Raw genomic sequence first — 23,930 nt, forward strand, 5'->3', positions numbered from 1 at the left:
TTAATCAAGGATTGCACATAGTTAATATCCATCCTCTCTAACTTTACCTTGTTCATACTTTTTTACATTGTTGACGTAGTAGCAACAAAAATACAACGAACATTCATGTTTGGTCAAATACAAAATAAAACAACATGTAGAATTGCACTGCACTCAGAAGTCAACGAGCTATAAGTTGAGAAGCAATATGATCACGCAGAATATCCATCTCACGGTTACCCAATATTTGGCTTTGCTCTGCACTCAGTTCTTCCTGTGGTTCATTAATCTCTAAACAATCAGAAGGGAGTAGATCCTCATTATCATCATAAGGCTGAAACTCCAAATCTTTGATTGCATGATTTCTAATAAAATTATGAATAGCCATGGAAGCCACCACAATTTGGACTTGTTTATGATAAGAAAAGTTGGGCATGGTACTCAACATTCTCCATCTACTTTTCCAGCATCCGAATGTCCTCTCAATAGTGCATCTCAGGGAGGAATGTGCATGATTAAAGATTTCATGTATACCCTTTGGTTGACTTCCACGTCGAAAATCTGGTAAATGATACCTCTCCCCTTTGTAAGGCCCCATATATCCCAACATGTGAGGATATCCTGCATCCACCAAATAATATTTACCTGCATATATATATATATGAGTTAGTATTTTAATATATTTAATGAAAGTTAAAAAAGTATACTTGCGATCATAATATATTTAATTAATATGCATACGTCTATATTATAATATATTTAATTAAAATGCATACCTCTAGGTGGGTGTGGAAATTGGAGCTCTTTTCTGTGTATAGCATCTAAAAAAATACGAGTATCATGAGCAGTACCTTTCCATCCAGCACAAACAAAAGTGAAACGCATATCAAAATCACAACAAGCCATAAAATTTTGTGTAGGAATCCCTTTTCGGCCAATATATGGTACTTGTTTGGATGGAGAAATTTTCACTGGTATATGGGTGCCATCAATTGCTCCAATGCAGTCCTTAAAATAAGGCCACCAACGATGATCATTGCGGATTTTACTTGGAATATTTTTGAACTCTTTATCCAGCGGGCTAATAATATCCTTGGACATCCTTAAAACAGCATTTAAAACATGGGTGAAATATCTACTAACTATTTCTCCGGAATGTTGAAATCTTTCTTGAACCATCCTATTCCCAAACCCATGTCCTAGAATCATCAAAAACATAGACACCAGCTCCTCAACAGGAATATATCTAGAAGCCTTTAAACCATATTTGATTTTCAATTCCATGCACAGATTAATAAATACATGTTTTTCCATTCGAAATTGTTGTTGGCATCTATATGGATTGCCATCTAAAATTTCTGATACAAACTTGTATCCGGTTTGATAAGAGGTCCTACAAGGCTCCTTTTCAATATATTTTGTGTAATATTCAGTAACCATACCAACAGTTGCAGTTAGTAGAATATTATAATTATCATCATCAACTATCTCATCTTCACTGGAATAATTCTCCTCAGAACTATTGTCAATGCTGCCCATACCTGTAGAAAACATATTATGCAAAAAATAAAACATCTGTAGCAAATAAAACAAATGATATATAAACATATAATGCAAATACATATTATATCACAAAATCATAACTTCTATAATATCCATAAAATCAATAGCATCCACGATACATTATCCAAGAGATACCACAAATACATATAGTCCATCATCATTCTATAATAGAAGTTCATAATTAAAACTACAAAACATATTGCCATAATAGTACGTCAACAACTACTTATGTAAGTTTGACATTCGCTTGAGCCATTCAATTCGAAGATTGGTATCTCGGAGTGCCATAAACATCTCTCGATGTTCTCTTTTAAGGAGCACCTCAGCAGCAATCAAAAGCAGTTCAGGTTGTGCTACCATCTCAGGCATCATATGCACTACGTCCATCACCTCATCGATACTACGTCCAGGTTTATCAATCATCTTGGATGGCACTGTACTTTTCTTCTCCACTGCATCAATAAGACGACTCAATTGCTGAGATAGTTGTGCAGCACCCCCAACCTTCTTGCATTTCTTATCATGCAAAGTAGAGCTAACTCTTTTCTTTCCTCTCTCTTGGATAGCATCAGATGCAAGAGTAAGGTTAACATTAAAATTATCAGTGGGAACATCATCAATTTTATATGCACTCATATGATGGTCCTCATCTGAGTCACCTAAGCCCTCAAATGTATCATTATTAACCCCATCCAACCTCTCATATACTTCAATTGTGTCCTCAACATCCTCCTGCACCAGTAAAGCTGGTGCCCAGGCCCCCTCCCCAGTGGCACTAGTACCTCTAAATAACCTATCCAATTTTATTGCATGTTGTAGACCACGTTCTCGAAACTTAGCTGCATCAGGAATCTCCTGCAAGTTAACAATATATAGTTGTCAATAGTAGTTTATAGGTTAGTATAAAAAATCTTACAAATATTAAACTAGTGGCATGTGTACCTGCAATTTTTTTTCCCACCATGCATCTGGTGCATCTATTGTATTTCTAACAGGATCCCATCCAAGTCCTGTTTCCTTTCCCACCAATTTCATCCAAATGCTCCAATTTGCTTTCAGGTTATCCCACTTATTTTTAAATTTTTTGTAGTCATATTGATTTCCAGTCTTCTCATTGAATTTCTTAATTATATTGGCCCACCCTAACCTATTGAAATGTGTTCCTGGGCGATTACCAGCTTCAACTTTACTAATACATATATCGATAAACTCCTCTATCAATTTTTCATTCCAAATGGCCTTCCTCTTCTTCTCATCTTGGGTTGATGGACCAGCAAGGGTATGTTGGCTCTTCTTAGACATTTGTTCTTCTTACAATGCAACAACAAAGACATGAAACATTTTGTCAATCATAAGTCATGATTTCAACCATATGAATAAAACACCTTGTAAAGCATATTAGAAAAACAATGAGATATTAGACAAGGCATGCAATAAGAGGCAATTATTTGATAGAACTATAAGCATTTTCACCAGCTTGCACAGTTCTTAAATGGATCTCAGGCTTTACTGGTTTCGTCTATGTTCTTGACCATTTTTAGGCTAGTCTTAGAAGACCCATGTACTCTTTATTGTATACTTTCTCTGTATTTGGTCAAGCTAGTCTTCTTAATAGAACTCTATGTCTAATGAATGTCAATTATTTGATAGAATCAAGGATTTGATGGATGGCTATTATGATACTAAATAAAGAAATTGCCATTACCATGTATAAACTTACTCTTCCCATTCCTACCTAGGTAGCAGCATTTTTGCCATGATCTCAGGAAAAATTTGCCTACGTACCATGATCTCCTTTCTTTTTAAATTTCAACTTCCAGATCTTGTAGGACTCTCTTTCTATTGGAAATAAGATCAGATTAATAGGAACATTTATTACCTTATTTATCTCCAGTATCTCGATTTTATATTGTAAATCCATTAGCACCTACAGGTTCTTTCCTTTTAGCTCTCAGAACATGCTCATATGATTCTGTAATAAATATGAAAATTGATTATTTCTAAAGGAATAAAAGTAATAGCGCACCGAGATTTCTCTTAAAAAAATTGTGAGATTGTTTGGAAATTCCCAATGCTCGGATCATGAAGACTAAAGTTTGAATCATGTAATGGTTACGTTGTATGCACATTATTTGTCAGATTAATAAGGTCCAGGGGGCATGTCTCGTAATTACGATCGAGATGAATGAGAGGGATGGCATCAGTAAACTATTTCACTAAATTAGAAAACCTGTGCCTAACTGCACTATAAACCTGTGCCTAACTGCACTTTGTTGCTTGCACTAACTACGCTCAGGCCAAAACATATTACATTGTCAAGTTCCCAATATTAGCCAAATACGATGTTGAGTACCCAATATCTTCTTGGCAATATTGGAAGTATTAGTAACAATAGTATGCACCACTAAAATGACAATAAGGTGTAAGATCTTTTAATTAAAACATGCTTCAATATTCATCAAATGTCCATTCTTGGAATCACTGGCAGTGAATTTTGTTGAAGAATGACAATGTAAGTAGTAATTTGGACTTTAAGTCAAAAGTATAAGCATAAAATATTTTGGCTAATTAAGAATAAAAAGGAGTATTCTTACTTCTTAAAGCTTCAAAGTGCAATGGAGATTGCAAATTTCTGAGCCACTAGGTGATAGTACCTGACAGAAAATGATCCAATCATAAGTTAGAAGGCAACAATAATATTACCAAACTCCATTAAAATTCTAAATACAAATCTATCTTTATCTCTGTAACAGAGAGAGGAAAAACTTGGTCCACCCGAAGAGAGAGGAAAAATTTGGTCCACCCGAACCACAGAGGGAAATCTCTCTCTCTGTAACAGAGATTTCTCTCTCTGTTCTCTCTCTCTCCCTTTGTAACAGAGCTCGCCGTCCACCAGAACTCCCTCCCTGCAACAGAGAGAGGATCTCGCGGTCCACCGTGGACCGCGAGATCATTAAGCGTACAGAGAGAGGATCTCTCTGTGTTATAGAGAGAGATTCTCTCTCTCTGTAACAGAGAGAGATCCTCTCTCTCTGTAACAGAGAGAGATCCTCTCTCTGTAAGGGGAGGCACCGTGGACCATGGTGGTGCGGTCCACGGTGTCGCGGCTTGAGCATGGACCGAGGATCTCTCTGTAACAGAGAGAGATCCTCCCTCTGTAACATGCGATCATGGTCACCCGTGGACCGCGAGAGAGGAGGCATCGTGGACCGCAATGCTGCGGTCCACGGTGTCGCGGCTATAGCCTGGACGCGATGCCGTGGTCCAGGGGTGGTTCTTCGTGGTCCATGCTCGAGGAGGACTGGCCGCGAGGTTGATGATTAAAAAAAAAAAAAAACAATACATTGATTTTGGAAGGTGCAGAGAAGGATTAATTTTTTTTTATTCTAAAATGTAGTTCAAGGGATGCATACAAAAATTGAAAAAAAAATACCTTCTCTTACGGAAAGGAGTCTGACGGCTAGGGTTCTTGGCTCAAGCAGATTTTTTAGGTTTATAAAGGGGCAAGCTATGTAATTATTATATTTTAATGTGGGCATTTTTGTCAAAAATAGAGCTTTCCGAAAAAGCTGAAACAGCTTCCTCCCAAAAGCTCCAAATTGGAGCTTCTGCCAAAAAGCTGTTTTCAGCTTCCCGCAAAAGCTGAAACAGCTTCTTGGAAATTTTACCAAACGCACTTTTTTCCCTAAAAGTACTTTTGGAGGGCCAGAAAGTGCTTTTTGGCCCTCCAAAAGCTCCCCCAAACAGGGCCTAAGTGCACAGCTGTAAGAATATTCAATACTTTTTTTGGCTCCTCTAAATCTTGAATATGCTGATCATTATTTTTGTCCACATTGATTTGGAGAAGATATCCACTTTCTCTGCTAAGAGTTTCTAGTTGTATCACACTGTCTTCCTGTTCATGATCTCCTAAAAATCTTCCTCAATCGTATAATACTTGATGCAAGACTTTTAATAGATATAATTCGTGCTATTCAATTTTTCGATCCTAATGAGAGACATGATAGTACACACTAACATTGATGTATAGTGAACTACTAGAAGCTCTTTAACTATATCGAGCTACGAATATACGAATCACTAGTCATAAAGGATATAGCTCTAATACCATATAGAATTGCATACTTTTTGATATAAATCGACATGTTGGTCCTAGATCCAAAACAAGGATAAATTAAATGAACCAACAACAATAGAAGAAAAATATAAAAATATTAGAGAGAGGAGAAAGAATTTTTTATTCAAAGAAAATATTTGAAAACCAAAATATAGATTCCCTCTAATACACCTCACACAAGAAATTTTCCTCAACAAAAAGCCTCACATTACTATCCCCTTACAAAAGTTGAATTAAAAAAAGCTGACATCCAAGAGTCTTCCCATTGTAGTTTGATTGTCTATTGAACCTAAGGCTCAACCTAACTAACATGAACCAATATGATCATTAGTTAGAATTATTTAATTAATATCTTGGGAGTTCATGATGCTTTTAACATAATCCTCTATAACAAGTTAGAAGAAACTTTGAAACTAGATTGTGTTTTTGAAAGGCACTGGATGCAATTTTTATTGTACCACAAAAAGTTACAATCCACCAAAGTTTTTTGTATCTTTGCCCTTGAAATGCTGTAACAGCACAGGTCCTTACTCAAAAAAGCTAGTCGAAATATATTATTTGGTTCTTTGGCCCCATATAAATATTCAAAATTTACCAAATGCATAGCCGATGAGAGAGTAAATACATGATCGCATAGATCCTTACATACTTCCCCCCATTTAAGCTAACAACCTTACCAAGCTAAAAGTCCAAATCTATTCACAAGTACGACAAATCCAATCACAAACACCACTATCAACTCATGGCCAACTCAAATGGGCAGAAGTTGAACTGTTAAGAGGGCAGGAATACTATTGGCCGATCTTGCGAAAGAACGTGGTCAGTTCATCAAGTGGTGTGACCGATGTCAACGCCATTCAAATACCCAACAATGACCAGCGGTGCCACTGACGCCGATCAACGCCCCTTGCCTGTTCGCGCAATGGGGGACCAACATCCTTAAACTTTTTTTGGTGGCAACTGGGCAGCACAAGTTCCTCTTTGTAACGGTAGACTACTTCACCAAATAGGCAGAAGCTGAACTAGTGGCTCGGACTACCTAGGTGAAAGCACGAGACTTCATCTGGCAGACCATTATTTGCAGGTTCGGGCTCTCCTGGGCAATCATCACAGATAACGGGCGTTGGTTCGACAATGCTAAATTCAAAAAGTAATGTACCGAGCTCGGAATCAACCACCGATTTACTTTGGTGGCGCACCCCCAGTTTAATGGAGAGGCCGAAGTGACTAACCGAACAACCCTACAGGAACTAAAGGTGAGGCTGGATCGAGCGAAAGGGTTATGGGCTGAAGAGCTCTACAATGTTTTGTTGGCATATCGAACAACGTCTCAAGTTCATACTAGGGAGATGCCCTTTAACCTTGCCATTGGAACAAAGGCAATAATCACACTTGAGATCGGACTTTCATCGTTTCGGATAGAAAGTTTTGACGACTAGACAAATTTAGATCAGCTCCGGGTCAACCTCGACATATTGGAAGAAACTAGAGAATGAGCTCAAATCCATGTGGCGGTGTACCGGCAAAAAACAGCTCAGTACTACAACTCAAGGCTCAAAGGCAAGCTATTCCAACCTAGTGATCTCGTCTTAAGAAAGACTGAAGCGTTCCAACCAGGAGAGCTTGAAAAGTTGAGCCCAAATTGGGAAGACCCATACTGAATAGCCGAAGCTATGCGATCGGGAGCGTATAGACTAGAGCAGCTCAACAGCATTCTGATCCCATAGACTTCGAACTCGACAACCTTTACATCTATTATCAGTAAGGTTCATTGTAGTCTAAGCTTATTTCTAATAAAAATCCACTTATTCTCTTTGTCTTTGAAATCGGATGACTATTGCAACTGTACTCGACTTGGGACACCCCGGGAATGCTTAAGCCCCACCAAAGGAGACACCCCAGGGACGCCAGGGGCCTTCTTAAGACCGAGCCTATTCAAAATTCTTCTAGGCTCATAGTCCAGAGATGAACAACTAAGGGGCCACCCGGAGCTGACTCGAAACTTTTTTCAACCGAGCCCACTCGAAATTTCTCTAGGACCATAGTCTAGAGATGAACAACAAAGGAGACAACCCATGCCGACCAAGGACCTCCTCAAGCCGAGTTCATTTAGAATCTCTCTCTTGCTCCATATATGACCAACAAAAGAGACACCCTAAGCCAACCTAGGACCTTCTCAAGTCAAGCTCACTCAGAATCTCTCCAGAGCAAAACTCCATAGATGACCAACAAAGGGGACACCCTTGGCTGACCTGGGACCTCTTGAAGCCGAACTCACTCAGAATCCCTCTGGAGCAAGACTCTAGAAATGACCAATAAAGGAGACACCCCAGGATGACCTGGGACGTCCTCAAGCCGAGCTCACTCGGAATCCCTCTAAAGCAAGACTCCAGGTATGACCAACAAAAAAGACAATCCAGGCCGACCTGAAACCTCCTCAAGCCGAGCTCACTCAGAATTCCTTTGAAACCTAAGTCCGGAGAATATCAATAGAGGAGACAATCTGAGCCGACCTGGGACCTCCTCAAGCTGAGTTAACTCCCAATTTCTTGGGAGCTGAACTCCAGGAAGATTGACTGAGAAGCTGAGCTCTACACCGCTCCTTCCTAGATGAAATTAAACGTAAGGGAAAGAGTTCAGTGCAACAACCCGAACTAAAACCAAGAAATGAACAAGTAAGGATAGTCAGGGACTTTGAAAATTTTCTTTACTTTTATTGTCTTTTGGTATATATATTTACCTTATTAGAAGGCGAGCAAAAAGAGCTACAAGAAAAGATCGAAACTTGGGGCGATGACCTAAACTCAAGTAAAGAAAACAAACAACAAGAACAAAAACTGAAGTCATGTTCTTTAAAAAATTCTTTACTTTCATTAATTTGAGTTTTTACACTTATCTCAACAAAAGTCGAAAAAGAGAGTACATTAAGCTTTGTTTACCTAAGCAAAAAGAAGAAAAAACAAAAAAGATGGAAAGGTAGGATTTCACTCCTCGCCTTCCCAACCTTCGCCGCTGCCAAGGTTGCCATCGCCACCGCCGATCTCACCCTCCTCAAGGTCGTCGCCATCTCCATAGCTATTGTTGCCGTTGCTGTTAGCCCCGCCTTCTTCGCGGCCTTCCCCGCCCTCGCCTTTGCCGACGACGTCGTCGTCGAGGCTGTAGTAGTCCATCCTCGAGACGAGCCATTGAGCTCGAGCTCAGCATTTGTTGAAGCCCTTATTGAAGGCATCGGTCACGTTCTACAAGGTCTCCCAAGGGTCGTCAAAGCTGAATTGGACTTTTGGATTGACCATCCTGGAAAGTAGGTCTTAGAGGAGCGAGCAGGAGTTGAAGGGCCCTACTCGGAAGCTAACAAGCTCGGACTTGACCAAGCCAAGCCACGAGCCTTGGGGGGAGACCAGCGTGGAGATATAGCGGTAGCAGAAGGTTGGGTGAGGACAACCCCTTCCGGAGGAGCCGATCTCATTGGCGACACAACCTCAACCTCAGGGTCGAGCTCCATAGTCCCCCCAAGGTACCTCAAGAAAGACTTCAAGAACCAAAGCCTTAGCAGAGAAAGGAGAGAGTCGCAGTGTCTAATTTAGATAGTTAAACAAGGAGAGTAGAAATGATGCTAAGAGGTATCTGCTAACTAATTTTTCTTCAAATCTCTCTCTATCTTTAGCAGAGAAAGGACCTTTTCTTGCGGCTAGGATCTGCCAACCAAGAGATGCTTATCAACTAATAACTAAACCGCAAGTCTGCATTAATGAACAATTTAATCATCGGAGACTGTTTCTGGAGAAACACAGTTCTGCAACACTCAACAAGACTCAAGAGAATGAACAAGACAAGGCTAAAATCGATAAAAATTAAAAAAAAAAAGAATAATCCGTTGCAAAAACAAATATAGAAGAGAACTTTTGATCCAATAGTCCAAATGGACAATCATGTATGGCATCAGATAATAAGCGGAGTGTAAATCCACACAACCACTTCAGTGTGTAGGATAAGATAATTGCATCAATTGCCATTCCTCCAGAATTCTAAACAAATTTCAAAGCTTGCAATCTTGCAAAAATGTTAGCATATCGAGTAAAACTAATGAAAACATGACTCAAGAGTGCAGTAGTAAGAAGAGGGGCATCAGCTAATAAGCGGAGTTTTAGTCCACACAACATTTCGGCGTGTAGGATAAGATTTCACAATCACATCACTTGCCAACTTAACAAATTTTTGTTCTTAATACATGAATTTTTTGCTGCAAAAAATAGGAATTTCGAGTGGACCATTTGACACCAAAGCAACCGAGTCTTATGCATTGGGCTGGTAAGCCAACCATTTAGCTCTCTGCACCCGTTATATCTCCCCAGACAAAGAATAAACCATCTGAGAAGAGAGTAAGTGGTGCAATTCCTTTGCTACAAAGCTTATATAACCAAAAAAAAAAAAAAAAAAACTATCACAAGATTAAAAAGTGGTGTCAGTCGATAGCTCAGTAGATGCGTATTTAATCAAAGACACAAAATAGATCTCAGATGTCCAGACATAGAAAATTTTCGGCATCTTCATCATACCATATCAACAAACACTTTATATGAAATTAAATAAGATAAGTTAAGAGAAACAATAAGGAAATACCGATCTCTCAGATGCGTTCCTTGAAACAAGGAAGGCAGAGATTGCAGACATTCAACATGGCATCAGTTTCTGACCGCCCGTCTGCTTCGAATCTCATCATCGAGAGTTCAAAAGATTAGAAGGAGAAGAAGAAGAAGAAAGAGAAATAGATACACAAAAGAAGAATAGAGATTTTTGATGAAGAAAAAGAGCCACAGGAAGAACGAGAGGGAGAGGAATGGGAGGCTGCAACGTCCGGCAGGGGTTTAAAAAGGGCTTCCCCCTTTGAGCCCTAAAACACGAACAAGGGTTTCGATGCAAGGGTATCCAGCCGCATTCTGAAGACCAGAAGCACTGGGCTGTAGTATGATGCTCCAAATTTTTGGGCTCAAAACGGGCCAGATTGTATTGCCTTATCGACACCCAAAGGCGCACATGATCCTTCTCCCCTTGGGCAGAAGTCAATTTTGATTTTTTTTTTAATTTCCAAATTTTGTTGGGTAGGGTTGGTTTTAGTTTAGCTTTTTATTTTATTTTTTTAAAAAGTTTTACACTTCTAAATAACCTATACTAAAATATTTCAAGCAAAATAATTTTTAAATTGTAAAATAAATAATTGGTAATTGTATTGTTAGCGATATATGAAAGCTTAAAAATAATAGGATAAGACATTGTGAATAAAAATAGTTACAAGAAAAATCATTCAAGAAGGTTCCGTCTAGTTACTTATGAGACAAGATCATACACTGCACATATTGGGAAGCTAGTTTTGCCTTTCTGTAGATATCATTCTGTCTCTGTAGCATATATTGCTTGACGAATAAAATTGATATGTTTATGTTAACTGTCTTAATAAAAAAAATAAAGACTCAATTCGAGCCATTTATGATATTTTTTATTATATTTGACATACTACTTGAAAAATTGGATCGACCAGTAACTTGGAAAAAAAGTTTGGTCAAGGATAAATCAACCGTTGGATCAATCTAAGTCAACCCATTCCATCTAATATATTAATTATTAATTACTTATATGTAAAATATTAAAATCATAAATATATATAGATTTTTTAGAAAAATATGAAATAAAATATGCATGCTTTGTTGAAATAGTTTTAGGTTGTTTAACAAATGAATTTTGGAAAATTGATATTTCATGCAATGTAAAAGGGAGCCTTCTCAAGTTTTTCATAAAACTTGTCTTACATAAATTAGAATTTGTTAGTGTCATTTTTAGAAATACTTAGTTGCTCATAGACAACTCATAGACTCTAAAAGTCTTAGGATTCCTCTTCTTCTCAATCTCTTATAGAGTAAAATTGGACCTTTTTAGGCAAACCATAATGTTCAGTGAAACACCATAAAACTGCAGTCCTATTGCAAAATATCAAACAGAAGATTAGTAGGAAGTAGAGGGAAGAGGCTTTTGGCATTTGATGAGAGAAGGTATGAGAGTAAGGAGGGGAGGCCTCTTGCGGCGAAGAGTGGTGGGAGATGACGCTACCACCGTCATTGGCAAGGGAGTTCGGGAAGAGGAGGGCATTGGGAGTGTGAGAATTAGACTTTCATTTTGATGTGAGAAACTTTGAAAATAAAGAGTGGGAAGAGGGATAGCGGACTGCATCGTTACAGTTATCAGATTGTTACTATCCTGATTGTGTGGGGCTGGAGGCGGAGAGGAGAGTTAGGGTGGCTAGTGGGGAAGGAGAAGGAAGGACAGGTGGGGGGAGGGAGAGAGAGAAAGAAAAAGGGGGAGAGAAGGGACAAATTATTGGTGATTGTTGGCCTGCTACCATGATCTAGTAAGCATGGTGGAGTAAGAGGGGTTGAGAGAGAGGAGAGAGTAAGCAAGACCTACTTGTTGATGCCTGCCGACATACCACAAGGTTTGGCGAGGGTGAGTAAGGCGAGGGAAGAGGAAAAGAGAGGGTTCTGTTGCTGCTATCTTTTGCCTATCACCAAGCTTCAAGGTGAGCACGATGAAGGGAGAGAAAGAGAGAAAGCAAGGGAGTGGCTACTTGCCATCGGCCATCCTTGAGGATCTACCAAGGAAAAGGGGGATGGGAAGAGAAAGTGAGGGAGAAGAGAGGATAAGAGAGTGGGTTCAAGCCTTAGTTCGAGGTGTGATGTTTATTGAAGCAAGGTTCTTGTTGCTTACCATCAACCATCCAAAAATTCATGTCGACGCTAGAGAGAAGAGTCTTGTTCAAAGAGGAAAGAGGCAAAGAGAAGTGACAAACAGAAAGTATTCAATCAAATGCTAATTACCTAATATGATAAAGTTTTATTCGGTTTGAAACTGGCTGATTCACTTGAACCCAAATGATTTGAACAAGCCGTTGGTTCAATGGCGGTCTAAAACAAATATTATAAAATGCACCGATTTTTATGACAATCCAGATTTAGGTGGTTATCTAGGCCAGATGCCAATCGGTTGACAATTCTACCGGTTCAACCCGATTGGTCTAGTTTTTAAAACATTGCACAACGATGGGACTTGAGTCTCTCCATATTGAAAGAGAGTTTGTAGATGCTTATATAAAAAGATAAGTACAAAATGAAATTGCTCGTGCAATCTACATGTGGTTAAAATGAAAACACAATGACCAGATAGTTTACAATAAGTAAGCTTTTTCACAACAAAAAAAAGTTGCAAGCATGGGACACGCTGTTGGGATAAACTTTGACTAGGTTAATACGCTCTTGCAAGTCAATGGGCCAACTCATGAACCAGGAGCTTGGATCGAAGAAAAGTGAAGCTAGCGTTAAGCGGAGAGACCCTATGTAAAAATATCAGCAACCTAATCTGCATTGGAAATGAAACAAATTCGAAATTGTCAGCAAGCCACACATTCATGAACAAAGTGAAAATCAATCTTCATATGCTTGTTGCAGGCATGGAATGTTGGATTAGCGGTGAGAAATATGGCACTAAGATTGTCACACCAGAGAAATAGCGAATCATGGCAGTAGACACCAAGTTAAGGAAGCAAATGATGGATCTAGATGAGATCGGTGGTAGCATTGACTAACCTTTTGTATTTAGATTCAATATTAGAGCGAGCAATAATGTGTTATTTCTTGGCAATCCAAAAAATGAGATTAGGACCAAGAAACATAGAAAATACACTGATAGAGTGACGATCATTTGGGTTCCTAGCCCAATTGGGATGAAAGGAATGAAGTTGTAAGAAAGAAGACTTAGCGGTCAAGAGTTCATGGTGAATAGCGTGTTTCAAGTAACGGCGAATATGTTTTATAGCTTTTCAGTGAAGAGTAGTAGGGCAATGCATAAACTGATAGATATGATTAACAGAAAAGATATTGTTACGTTGCGTTAACGTAAGATACTAAAGTACTATGACAGTGCTACAATATCGAATAGGATTACCTATAGGATCACCATCATAGAGGGCCAAATGGGAGCTTGTAGCAATAGGCATGGACACAGGCTTAAAACCAGATATGGGTTTTTATTGGCATGTGTAAAGCATGTTGGTTTATTCAAAAAAATCATATTCTTTCTATTGATACCATATAGAACAGTATGCTATCCGGAGTAGGTTGGCCATGCCGGCCTAAGATCTGAAAAAATTACTAAAAAAATAAGCAGCAATAGTAAAAAAAAATTATAGAGTGAAAAAATAAATTTATTCAAAAAGAAATAAATGCCGAAACAATGAGTTTGGCTACTCTTGCAAAGGACCCTCAAGCCTTGGATCTCATAACCTCTTCCTTACCACAAAAGACATCTCACTAAACTCTCCCTCAACTACGTCACCATCTCCCACTAGATCTCGAAAACATCACTATCCCACTTCAACTAAAAAACAAACTCAAGAATATTTTGCCTAAGGCTCAACTTAACTAAAATAGAACAGCACTAAAAGACAAACTATTCCAACTAGAAAATTAGAACAAGAAATAAATACAAACTAGAAATAAATTCTAGTATAAGTAGGACAAGCAATGGACTTCCAACATTATCTATCTAGTCAAAGAAGCTGATGCACTATTTTGGAGAAGAAGTCGAACTCACGGCAAAGCACGAGAAGCAGATGTAGTAGTCTATAAAAGTAGCAAAACATGTAGAATATGCGGACACAACAAAGAATGAGAATATTGAGGAGAAAAAGAAAGGAATAGACGCAAAAGAGCCATAGGAGCAAAATCGGATTAGTCGTGATTCTGATACTATGTCAGCGATGGGATTTAAATCTCTCCATATTAAAAAGGAGAATTTATAGATGCCTTATATAAAAAGATAAGCACAAAATGGAAATTTTTCGTGCAATCCGCATGTGGTTAGAATGAAAGCACAATGAGGAGACAGTTTTACATCAAGTGAACTATTTTCTAACAAAAATAGTTATAGATATAGGCTAGGCGGTTTGGATAAACTTTGACTAGGTCAATAACATTGACAAAACTCTGAAGTCATCCTGGCATTAGGAATCAAAGGGATGAATTATACAGTAATTATAGTCCAGGGTTCCAGAATATTTGCTTCACATATATTCGGCCTATTCGGACGTCGGGTACCATTGCTAGATGATCATTTCGATTAGTAAAATAAGTTGTTCTAGTGCTACCGACTTAGGTTCGAACCTATGGAGTCACACATATAGAAGTTTTTAGATTGATCAAATGGCTGATTGATGATTAAGAATCATTCAGGGATAATTTGGTTAATTCGATTGACAAATTATCCTAAGCAAAAGTTGCATTAAAATAATTATTGAATTATTGGAGGGTTAATTAGTAATTGGATTACTAATCAATTCAATTTGATTGAATTATTGGACTTTAATTAAGCCAAATTGAATTAGATTCAATTTGAGCTAAATTAGGGTTTGACCTAATTCGATCGGATTCGACCCAAGCCGATTGGGCATAACCTAATTGATCGGACTTGACCCAATTGGATTGGAATTGACTCAAGTCAATTAAGAGTTCTTATTTTATGAGGATTAAGAGTCCAAATAATCAGAATTTATTATGAAGAAGAATTCTTAAAATTTAGGACCCTAGCTTTTTTCCTTGGAGAAGAAAGACACCTCATCCTTATTCCTAAAAGCAGTGGTGTCTATCCTCTTTATTTTTGGCCAATTTTTGGCATGAGGAAAGAGGAGGCTGTGGGGCTATTTTTTCAGAAAAATATGGCACCTCAAATCTTCCTAAAAAGATAGAAATCAAATCCCTAACTTTGTAGGGACCTGCATGACGCATTCAAGCAGGGTGGCCATTAAGCTGAAGTTTGGGGTGCAAAAACCCTATGATTTTTAGGGATTCTGGCACAAGATTAAAATAGAATTTGTTCATCTCTTAGCTTTCGATTTACTAAAATTTTTTTGGAAATTTTATCAGCAAATTCGTTGGCCAAAAAAGGTGTGAGGCGTGGGGGGTTTTTTACTTTTGGCTATAAAAATAGACCCCCATGCCTAGGGGTTTGCAATAAGATGGTCTTTAGAAAGGGTTATAAATTCTGAAAAAATTCTGAGAGCCAGCCACCTTCTTCCTCCTTCTTCTCCTTCATCTCCATCCTTCATCCTCTCGAAGAAGAATCAAAAGTTGAGTGCTTCGAGGGAGAAAAGTTCAGTCACGTGCAGCACCTCTGCATGAGCTAGCACTCCTGCAGTTGTGGATCTTCCTAGAGCTTCTCGCGTGGACTATCCGTAGAGCCGGGACGCATGTGCGGCTATACAAGGTGATTAAGGTATCATCAAAGTTTTCAAAGCAAAAAAGCGTATGAGATCTGATCTCATTTAAAATTAAGATTAGAAATCAACTAGGTTGCTGAAATTCTGCATGACTACATGTTAAACATAAAATCATGCCTACTTATTTAGAATAAATGTTAAAGTCCTGGATCTATTTTGTGTAAGATATGATCTCTAGCATGTATAGAAATTAAATAGTTTAATTCATGCTTCCGCTGTAAATTTTAAAAAAATATATGCATGCGACCACCAGGGTTCCCAACAGTAGTATCAGAGTCATAGGTTCAAAGTAGTTTAAACATTTATGCCTGAAACAAGTTTTCTAATCCTAGTAATCAAGTAATCTGATTGGAATGATCACCAGGCCATCTGGTCATAGGAGAAAGAAGGGCTTATAACCCTCTTTTGCTATTCAATCCTTGAAGATGACCAAAACGAAGATTAAAAGTAGTTTTAATCTTTGTAATTAAATCTAAAATCATAGATATGTTTAGATCAGATTTAAAAGAGATTTATGATTGATTTAATTGCTGTTTTTACATGATTAATCAGATCTGAAAATTAGTTGCATGTGATGCATGAGATCTAGGTAAATTCATGTCGATGTATATATATATAAGAACATGAATAAATCTGAAATCATAAACTTGTTTAGATTATATCTAAATAAAATTTATGATTCATTTATTTTCTGATTTTGTATGACAAATCAAATCTGAAAATAAATGCATATGATGTATGTTGTTTAAGTTAATTCATATTAGTTTGTATATGTGATATATGAACATAAATCATCTAAGATTTAAACATGAATTAAATCCAAATTTTAAACATGATTAATTACAAATCTCAGATCTGAAAAATAAGTTTTAAGAACTGAAACTTTGTAATTATTATGTCATTAAGAATAATGCAATGATCTGAATTTTCATAAGCTTACACTTAATGGAGAATTAAGTGATATGAAAACCTAGATCTAGAATTGTAACTCAATTCAATGACATTGCATAATTCATGGAGCATTTGGCTTAGCTCAAATCAAGTTCTTAAGATTGGGTTAGACCTAGGGTTAGAATCAAACATGGTCCAATTAGAGTTAATTGATCAAATCTAATTTAGTAACTAGATTAGGTCAAGAAAACTCTAGGTCAAATACAATACTTGTTGATTGATCAATTGCATGTCTTTGATTAGACCAAGATGGAACTTGATTGATGCTCAGAGGTAGAGCCCGAGTCATTTGAGTAATCAAATCAAAATTGATTAACCAATCGGTGTCTAAGGTAAGTTTGGCAGTTTTGACTGGTGGTTTTTAATTGGGAGCTACTCGCACTGATTCATCTTTGTCGAGTTAATGGCATATCCCTTCCACCGATCTCACTTACTGGCTGACATGGTCAACATCTTTTGATTGGATCACTTAATGATTCGAGTTGACCCCCATATCTTAAGAAAAATCAGAGTATGGACTGATTTAGGTGTTCTTAACCGGATTGAATCTAGTTCTTATTAATCTGACTTGATGAAGTCAGTGGGAGGATCTAGATTAACTGGTTCTTCTCATATATTCTCAATTAAATCAAAATCTCTAAATTTATTAGGTTCCTAAAATGAAATAGTTATGGGGCTAACTAGGTCATAGCCTTCCGTTAAGTTGGATGATAATGAATCCAATGTTTCAATAATCATTGGAGGCGCCACACGCCTGGTGCTTATCGGACATTGGAATTATCATTCAATATATGATGAGTTGAGTGTACCTACCAATAGGTACATATGGGTTGGCCGAGCCACACTTGGGTCCATATGCGATCTATTGGGTTCTAGTACCCACTAAAAAGTTAAGTGTAATTCTTCGAATTTGAGGTAGAGGCTATAAATTTGTATAAAATAGTGGAAGGACCTTTGGACTAAAGTCACAGTCTTAAGGGTATTGTCAATTCATATACTGATAGCCGATTTTCTTTTTATGCAGAAATGGCCACTAGTTTGTCACTTTGTTCATTGTTGGATAATGACAAGTTGACTGGACCCAATTTCAACAACTGGCTTAAGAAACTTAAGATTGTGTTAGAGTATGAACGGATCCTTTATGTGATAACGAATCCAGCACTTGAGCAGCCTGCTGCTAATGCACGGGGTGCGGTCAGAGAAACTTATCAGAAGTGGCTCAGTGACCGTAACACTATCGGATGCATTATGCTTGCTGTAATAAGCGATGAGTTCAGTCGCCGGTTCGAGAATGCCCAGCCCGAAGAAACTGTTCAAGTGTTGAACGAATCTTTTGGCACTCCCGACGACGTTGAAAGGCACAAGACTAGTTGTGCTATTTTCAGCGCACGAATGAAAGATGGGGCATCCGTGACTGATCATGTATTGTACATGATTGAGTTGATCGAGCGTCTGAGCACTCTCGGTTTTTCCCTTCATGATCAATTGGGGAAAGATGCTATACTGAACTCTCTTCCTGGTTCGTACTGCCCATTTCTCACCAACTTTCGTATGACGAAACCTGTAGTAAATTATCACCAATTGTTGGATTTACTACAAACTTTTGAGAAGGATCACCAACTCCTAAAAGGGTCGGTGAATTTAGTGGGAGGTTCGTCCAAGGATCGTGGTCCCTTTAAGAAAGGGAAGAAGAAAAACAAAAATCAAAAGAAAAAGGTGCATCGTGCTGAGCAAAGTCATACTAAGAAGAAGAAGGCTGATCAGAGTAAGGCAGAGCGCTTCTACTGTAAGAAGCAAGGGTATTGAAAAGGATCTGTCCTCAGTACATTGCCTCTCCTGATCCGAATAGGCCAAAGAAAAAGATGCAATCAGTTGCAGATCAAGGTACTATATATAATAATACCTTGTAATTTCTCAATTTGTGATAATTCGACCTGGTATTGGATATCGGAAGTTCTTTTAATATTTGTAATTCGTTGTAGGGATTACAGGTCAGTGAGAGATTTGAAGAAAGCGAAAGGTTCTTAATTGTTGGAGATGGAAGATCAGTTCCAGTTCTAGCTTTAGGAATTTTGAAACTTGTATTCAATTCTCAAATAATAGTCTTAAGTGACTGTCACTTTTATCTTTCTTTTCTATTGAATGTAATTTCTGTAGGCCATGAACGGTTATGAGATTTCAATAAAAAGAAATTATTGTAATATCGTTATGAATGGTGTTACTGTAATGCATGGACAATTGAGTAATGGGATTTACATATTATCACAGCGTGTTAATGTAATGTACAAGTCAAGCAAGCGCCCTAGAATAGATAATGTCACAGATGTCTACCTTTGGCATCATAGGCTAGGTCATATTAAAAGAACAGAATGAACAGATTAAATAAAGAGGGAATCCTCAATGTTAATGATTGTGAATCATTGACAACCTGCGAGTCATGTCTTCTTGGTAAGATGACCAAATCATCTTTTACCGAAAAAGGTGAACGTGCAGTGACTTATTGACCCTTGTACATTCTGATGTATGTGGGCCAATGAGCACAGATGCTAGAGGTGGGTATTCATATTTCATTACGTTTACAGACGATCTTTCGATGTATGGTTATGTCTATTCAATGAGACATAAATTTGAAGCATTTGAAATGTTCAAATTGTATCGTAATGAAGTAAAAAAACAAACTGAAAAGAGTATTAAAACCCTTCGATCAGATCGAGGGGGTGAATACCTTTCCAATGAGTTTTTGACATATCTGGGAGAGAATGAGATTCTTTCCAATGGACTCCTCCTGGTACACTGCAGTATAACGATGTATCAGAAAGGAGAAATCGAACCCTATTAGACATGGTTCGATCCATGATGGAGTTTACGATTCTGCCCATATTCTTTTGGGGATATGCACTTGAGTCAGCCTGCTACATTCTAAATAAGTTTCAAATAAGTCGGTAAATAAAACACCACATAAGATGTGGACTGGACGTAAGCCGATGCTCTCTCACCTTAGGATTTGGGGGTGTCCGGCGTACGTCAAACGTTTAAAAATAGACAAACTTGAATCCAAGTCCGACAAATATTTCTTTGTCGGTTATCTAAAGAAACTAAAGGATATTATTTCTACCTTGTTGAAGAACAAAATTGTTCGTAAGCAATAGAGCTATATTCTTAGAGAAGAAATTCCTTGGAGAAGGAAGTAGAAGCTCTAATGTTGAGCTTAGAAAAGTTCAACATGTAGAAGACCCGACACCATCCACTGAACCAGTTGAGTCTGAATTGATTAGATCAAATCCAAAACCTATTTTAGATGCACCATTAAGACGATCAGGTAGAGTACATCAATCAGACAGATACTACGGTTTCTTAGTCCAGAACGGAGATCCTATCGAACTTGATGAAAATGATGAGGATCCGATCACCTATATGGATGCAATGCAGAGGTATGACTCTGGTAAATGGCTTGGAGCTATGCAATCCGAAATGGAATCCATGAAGGTCAATGATGTATGGACATTAGTTGACCCATCCGAAAGGATTAAACCCATAGGGTGTAAGTGGATTTTCAAAAAAAATGGGGAGCAGACGGTCAGGTTGAGACCTATAAAGCCCGTCTGGTTGCCAAGGAATATCACCAACGTTATGGTATTGACTATGACGAGACGTTTTCTTCCGTGGCAATGCTCAACTTCATTCGGATTGTGCTTGCGATAGCAGCACATTTAGATTATGAAATCTGACAAATGGATGTAAAGACGCTTTTCTAAATAGAGATTTAGAAGAGGAGGTGTATATGATGCAACCTGAAGGTTTTATATCTGCAGATGAGTCTAAGGTGTGCAAGCTTCAAAAATTCATTTATGGATTAAAGCAAGCTTCACAGAGTTGGAACATACGCTTTGATAAGGTAATCAAAACATATGGCTTCATTAAGAATGAAGAGAAACCTTGCATTTATAAAAGGGCAAATGTTCAGTTATTATATTTCTTATTTTGTATGTGGATGACATTCTTTTAATCGGGAACGACATTCCTGCATTACAAGAATAAAGGTTTGGCTATCATCTCAATTTGCCATGAAGAATTTGGAAGAAGCATCTTACATCCTAGGAATGAAGATCTATAGAGATAGATCTAGAAGATTGCTTGAATTATCCCAATCCACATACATTGATACTATACTGAAGAGGTTCAGTATGATTAATTCCAAAAAAGGCTATCTTCCGATGGGCCATGAAATTAACCTCTCTAAGAGGGATTGTCCGACAACCCCTCAAGAAAGAGAGAGTATGAATAGAATTTCATATGCTTCGGCAGTGGGATCTATAAGTATGCCATGACATGTACTAGACCAGACGTGGCATACTCACTAGGAGTAGTGAGCAGATACCAGTCTGATCTAGGTAGCAACCACTGGAAGGTTGTAAAAATCATCCTTAAGTTTTTGAGAAATACTAAAGACTAGTGGCTTGTCTACGGTGATTCTGACTTAAAACTTGAGGGATATATTGATTTAAGTTTTCAGTCAGATCAAAATGATAGCAAGAGCGTGTCAGGATATATCTTTAATCTTAAAGGTGAGGCCATCTGCTGAAAGAGTTCCAAGCAGCATATAGTAGCAGATTCTACATGTGAAGCAGAATACATCGCAGCATCTGATGCCGCCAAGGAAGCTGTATAGTTGTAGAAGTTCATCAACGAGCTTGGAGTGACACTCTCCATTAATGGTCCAGTGCCTGTATTTTGTGACAACACTGGAGCCATAGCTCAAGCAAGAGAACCCAAAGCACATCAGCAGACCAAGCATATTCTACGTCGCTACCACCTGGTTGTGAGATCGTCGAACGAGGTAATATTGATTTTCAGAAGATTGACATAAAAAAAAATCTGGTTGACCCATTTACCAAAGTCCTCGGCATCAAAGAGTTCAACGAACACAAATCGAAGATGGGTATTAGTGATAAGTGCTAAATAATGCATAAATTAACTTCCTACTCATAGCACTTATCATTATTTTTACGCACATATTTTAAATTTAAACATAAGAAAATGCATTCCCTTTATCACTACATTTTAATAAATTACTAAAAGTAATTCAAGTTTGATTGATTTTATTGGTCGAGTCCAATCTATGCAGGTCGAGTCTAATCTATGCAGGTCAAGTCAAACTCATTTGGGATAATCCCTGGACCCAAATCACATGCATCCCGCGAATTAGATCCTCTCAGATTCTGATTCAGCCATTCATCCTAACTCCTCGGCATCACATCTCAGCCATTCACATCCAATTTCTTCACACGATTCATCCATCAAAAATAGGTCTTTCCACATGTTCAAACTTTCCAGATTTCTTCTCAAATGCCATCCCTTGCATCCCAAACCAAGATTCTCACAATCTTCTTCCGGATTCCCTGCATCCCAGAACAGAGTCTATCTTCTCCAAAAATCAAGCATCTCATGTTCATCTTCCCATTGTATCTCCATCCCGTTTGCATGTCGTTCACAGTTTCGCATCCAAAGCTCCTTCATTTCGTCTTCTTCCTAGTGTATGATCCTCCACGTGATTATCTCCTCCCGTGTCCAAAGAACAGAACAAACCCACGGATTCCTCCAGCCATCAGCCGAGATCCTCTCACGTCTCCATTTCAGCTTCATCCTCCCCATTCCGTGGATCACGTCCCAGCCATCTTCTGAACCAACCCATCCTCTTCTCAGAATCCCTTGCATCTTCATCCCGTTCGCGATTAACTCCATCGACCACGGATGAATCCCCTGCTTAGCGGAACAATCGTCCACGTGTCCAGCTCCTCCCAGCCTCCGAAATCCTCTCAACATCCATGGCTTCCTCCGCGTTGAAGCAGCATCGACTTCTTCCAGCTGCAGCCGCAACCATTTCGGGATACGATCAAGATCAGCCTTCATCCACGGATTACTTCCAATTCCCAAGTCTCTAGCATCCGGATGTTCCATGATTCAAACTTCCAAAGCCAGCAAAATCCCAACAACTTCGGATCATTTCATGTCCACAGATCCAGCCGTTCCCAAGCTTCCTTTCTTCCGGATTGAGTCCAGTATCCACGGATAGCTCCAAATCCCAACGAAGCCAGCACCTATAACACGTCCGAGTACTCCGCGATCCGACTCCATCCACAAGTGAGCTTCATCCTTCCGCATGATCCTCCCATTTGGAACACCACGAAACAGGGGGAGGGTCTGGTGAAGCTATAGAAGGAGAAGACTCCTCTACCTTGGAGAGCATCTCTTCTCAGGTGGAGTTCCCACAGAAGTAAAAGGAGGGAGAGAATACTTTGGGTATTTTGGAAATGACTTCCCATAGAAAAAAATAATGAAGTGCTGGAGGGAGTTTTCCATGGAAGTCACAGAAGGAAGGAGGGAGGAAGGGAAGAAGCCGATCGTGATGCAAATTGAAGCACTCTCCACTGCTGCTATCACCCACGACACCATGGAAAGCTGATCTCTTCACTAGGGCAGGATGAAGCCCTGACACAGGCGACAACGGTTTTTGTATTTATTTACTTCTGTTCTTGAAATTGTATAAACTTCTTTGATCATAATGAATATCTTTTCATCTCATATTTAGATTCTGTGATTTTAAGTATGATATTTATATAATTGTTCTTCATGATCACTAAGTTAATATAAGATCATCCATGCTTAGAAAAGATGCAGTGTCCTGCCACATTAGTTTAGGATAGATATTTCATGCTAACTAAAGATGGATGTTCCTAAATTACTTTTGTGAAATTTTATTTGAATGCTTATAAGGCTTGTAGCCAATTTGCATGTTAATCCAAGAACGAATTAAAATACAAATAATCCTTGTCCCTCTGTTAGTGGTGATTTTCTTACCCAAGGTTCTCTCAACTGATATCATTTTAATTGCATTTCCTATTAAATTATTTAGTTCAATAGTCTTCACAAATTCTCTTTTTCAAATATTTTTTTTTAAAAAAATAACTGTACCCAATCCTTGTGGATCGATATCCGTAATCA

General features: G+C 38.3%; 2 protein-coding genes and 2 non-coding genes across 12 annotated transcripts in view; all 4 read right to left on the reverse strand.

Moving 5' to 3' along the window:
• LOC113461086 (L10-interacting MYB domain-containing protein-like) overlaps positions 1 to 23,930 on the reverse strand; it is a 26,954-nt gene continuing 3,024 nt past the window's right edge. The window contains exons 1-5 of one of the 9 annotated variants that reach the window (XM_039119620.1): positions 10,280 to 12,660; positions 4,137 to 4,196; positions 2,485 to 2,852; positions 756 to 2,397; positions 1 to 624 (exon numbers count right to left, since the gene is read on the reverse strand). In XM_039119620.1, the coding sequence (XP_038975548.1) occupies positions 161 to 624; positions 756 to 1,602 (1,311 nt within the window). In that variant the 5' untranslated portion in view covers positions 1,603 to 2,397; positions 2,485 to 2,852; positions 4,137 to 4,196; positions 10,280 to 12,660 and the 3' untranslated portion in view covers positions 1 to 160. Of the gene's footprint in view, positions 625 to 755; positions 2,398 to 2,484; positions 2,853 to 4,136; positions 4,197 to 10,279; positions 12,661 to 23,930 lie in introns of those variants that run through there. The other 8 variants (XM_039119622.1, XM_039119621.1, XM_039119626.1 and 5 more) reach the window with 8 other exon arrangements.
• Positions 9,592 to 9,673, reverse strand: LOC113461087. Its single transcript, XR_003383114.1, has one exon. It is a non-coding gene; the product is annotated as a small nucleolar RNA R16 (small nucleolar RNA).
• LOC113461088 lies at positions 9,778 to 9,863 on the reverse strand. Its single transcript, XR_003383115.2, has one exon. It is a non-coding gene; the product is annotated as a small nucleolar RNA R16 (small nucleolar RNA).
• LOC120106634 (AP2-like ethylene-responsive transcription factor CRL5) overlaps positions 12,770 to 23,930 on the reverse strand; it is a 14,748-nt gene continuing 3,587 nt past the window's right edge. The window contains exon 5 of the mRNA XM_039119630.1: positions 12,770 to 13,063. Coding sequence (XP_038975558.1) covers positions 13,059 to 13,063 — 5 coding nt within the window. The 3' untranslated portion in view covers positions 12,770 to 13,058. The remainder of the gene's footprint in view (positions 13,064 to 23,930) is intronic.

This window comes from Phoenix dactylifera, unplaced genomic scaffold (assembly GCF_009389715.1).
Source record: "Phoenix dactylifera cultivar Barhee BC4 unplaced genomic scaffold, palm_55x_up_171113_PBpolish2nd_filt_p 000586F, whole genome shotgun sequence".
Taxonomy (NCBI): Eukaryota; Viridiplantae; Streptophyta; class Magnoliopsida; order Arecales; family Arecaceae; genus Phoenix; species Phoenix dactylifera.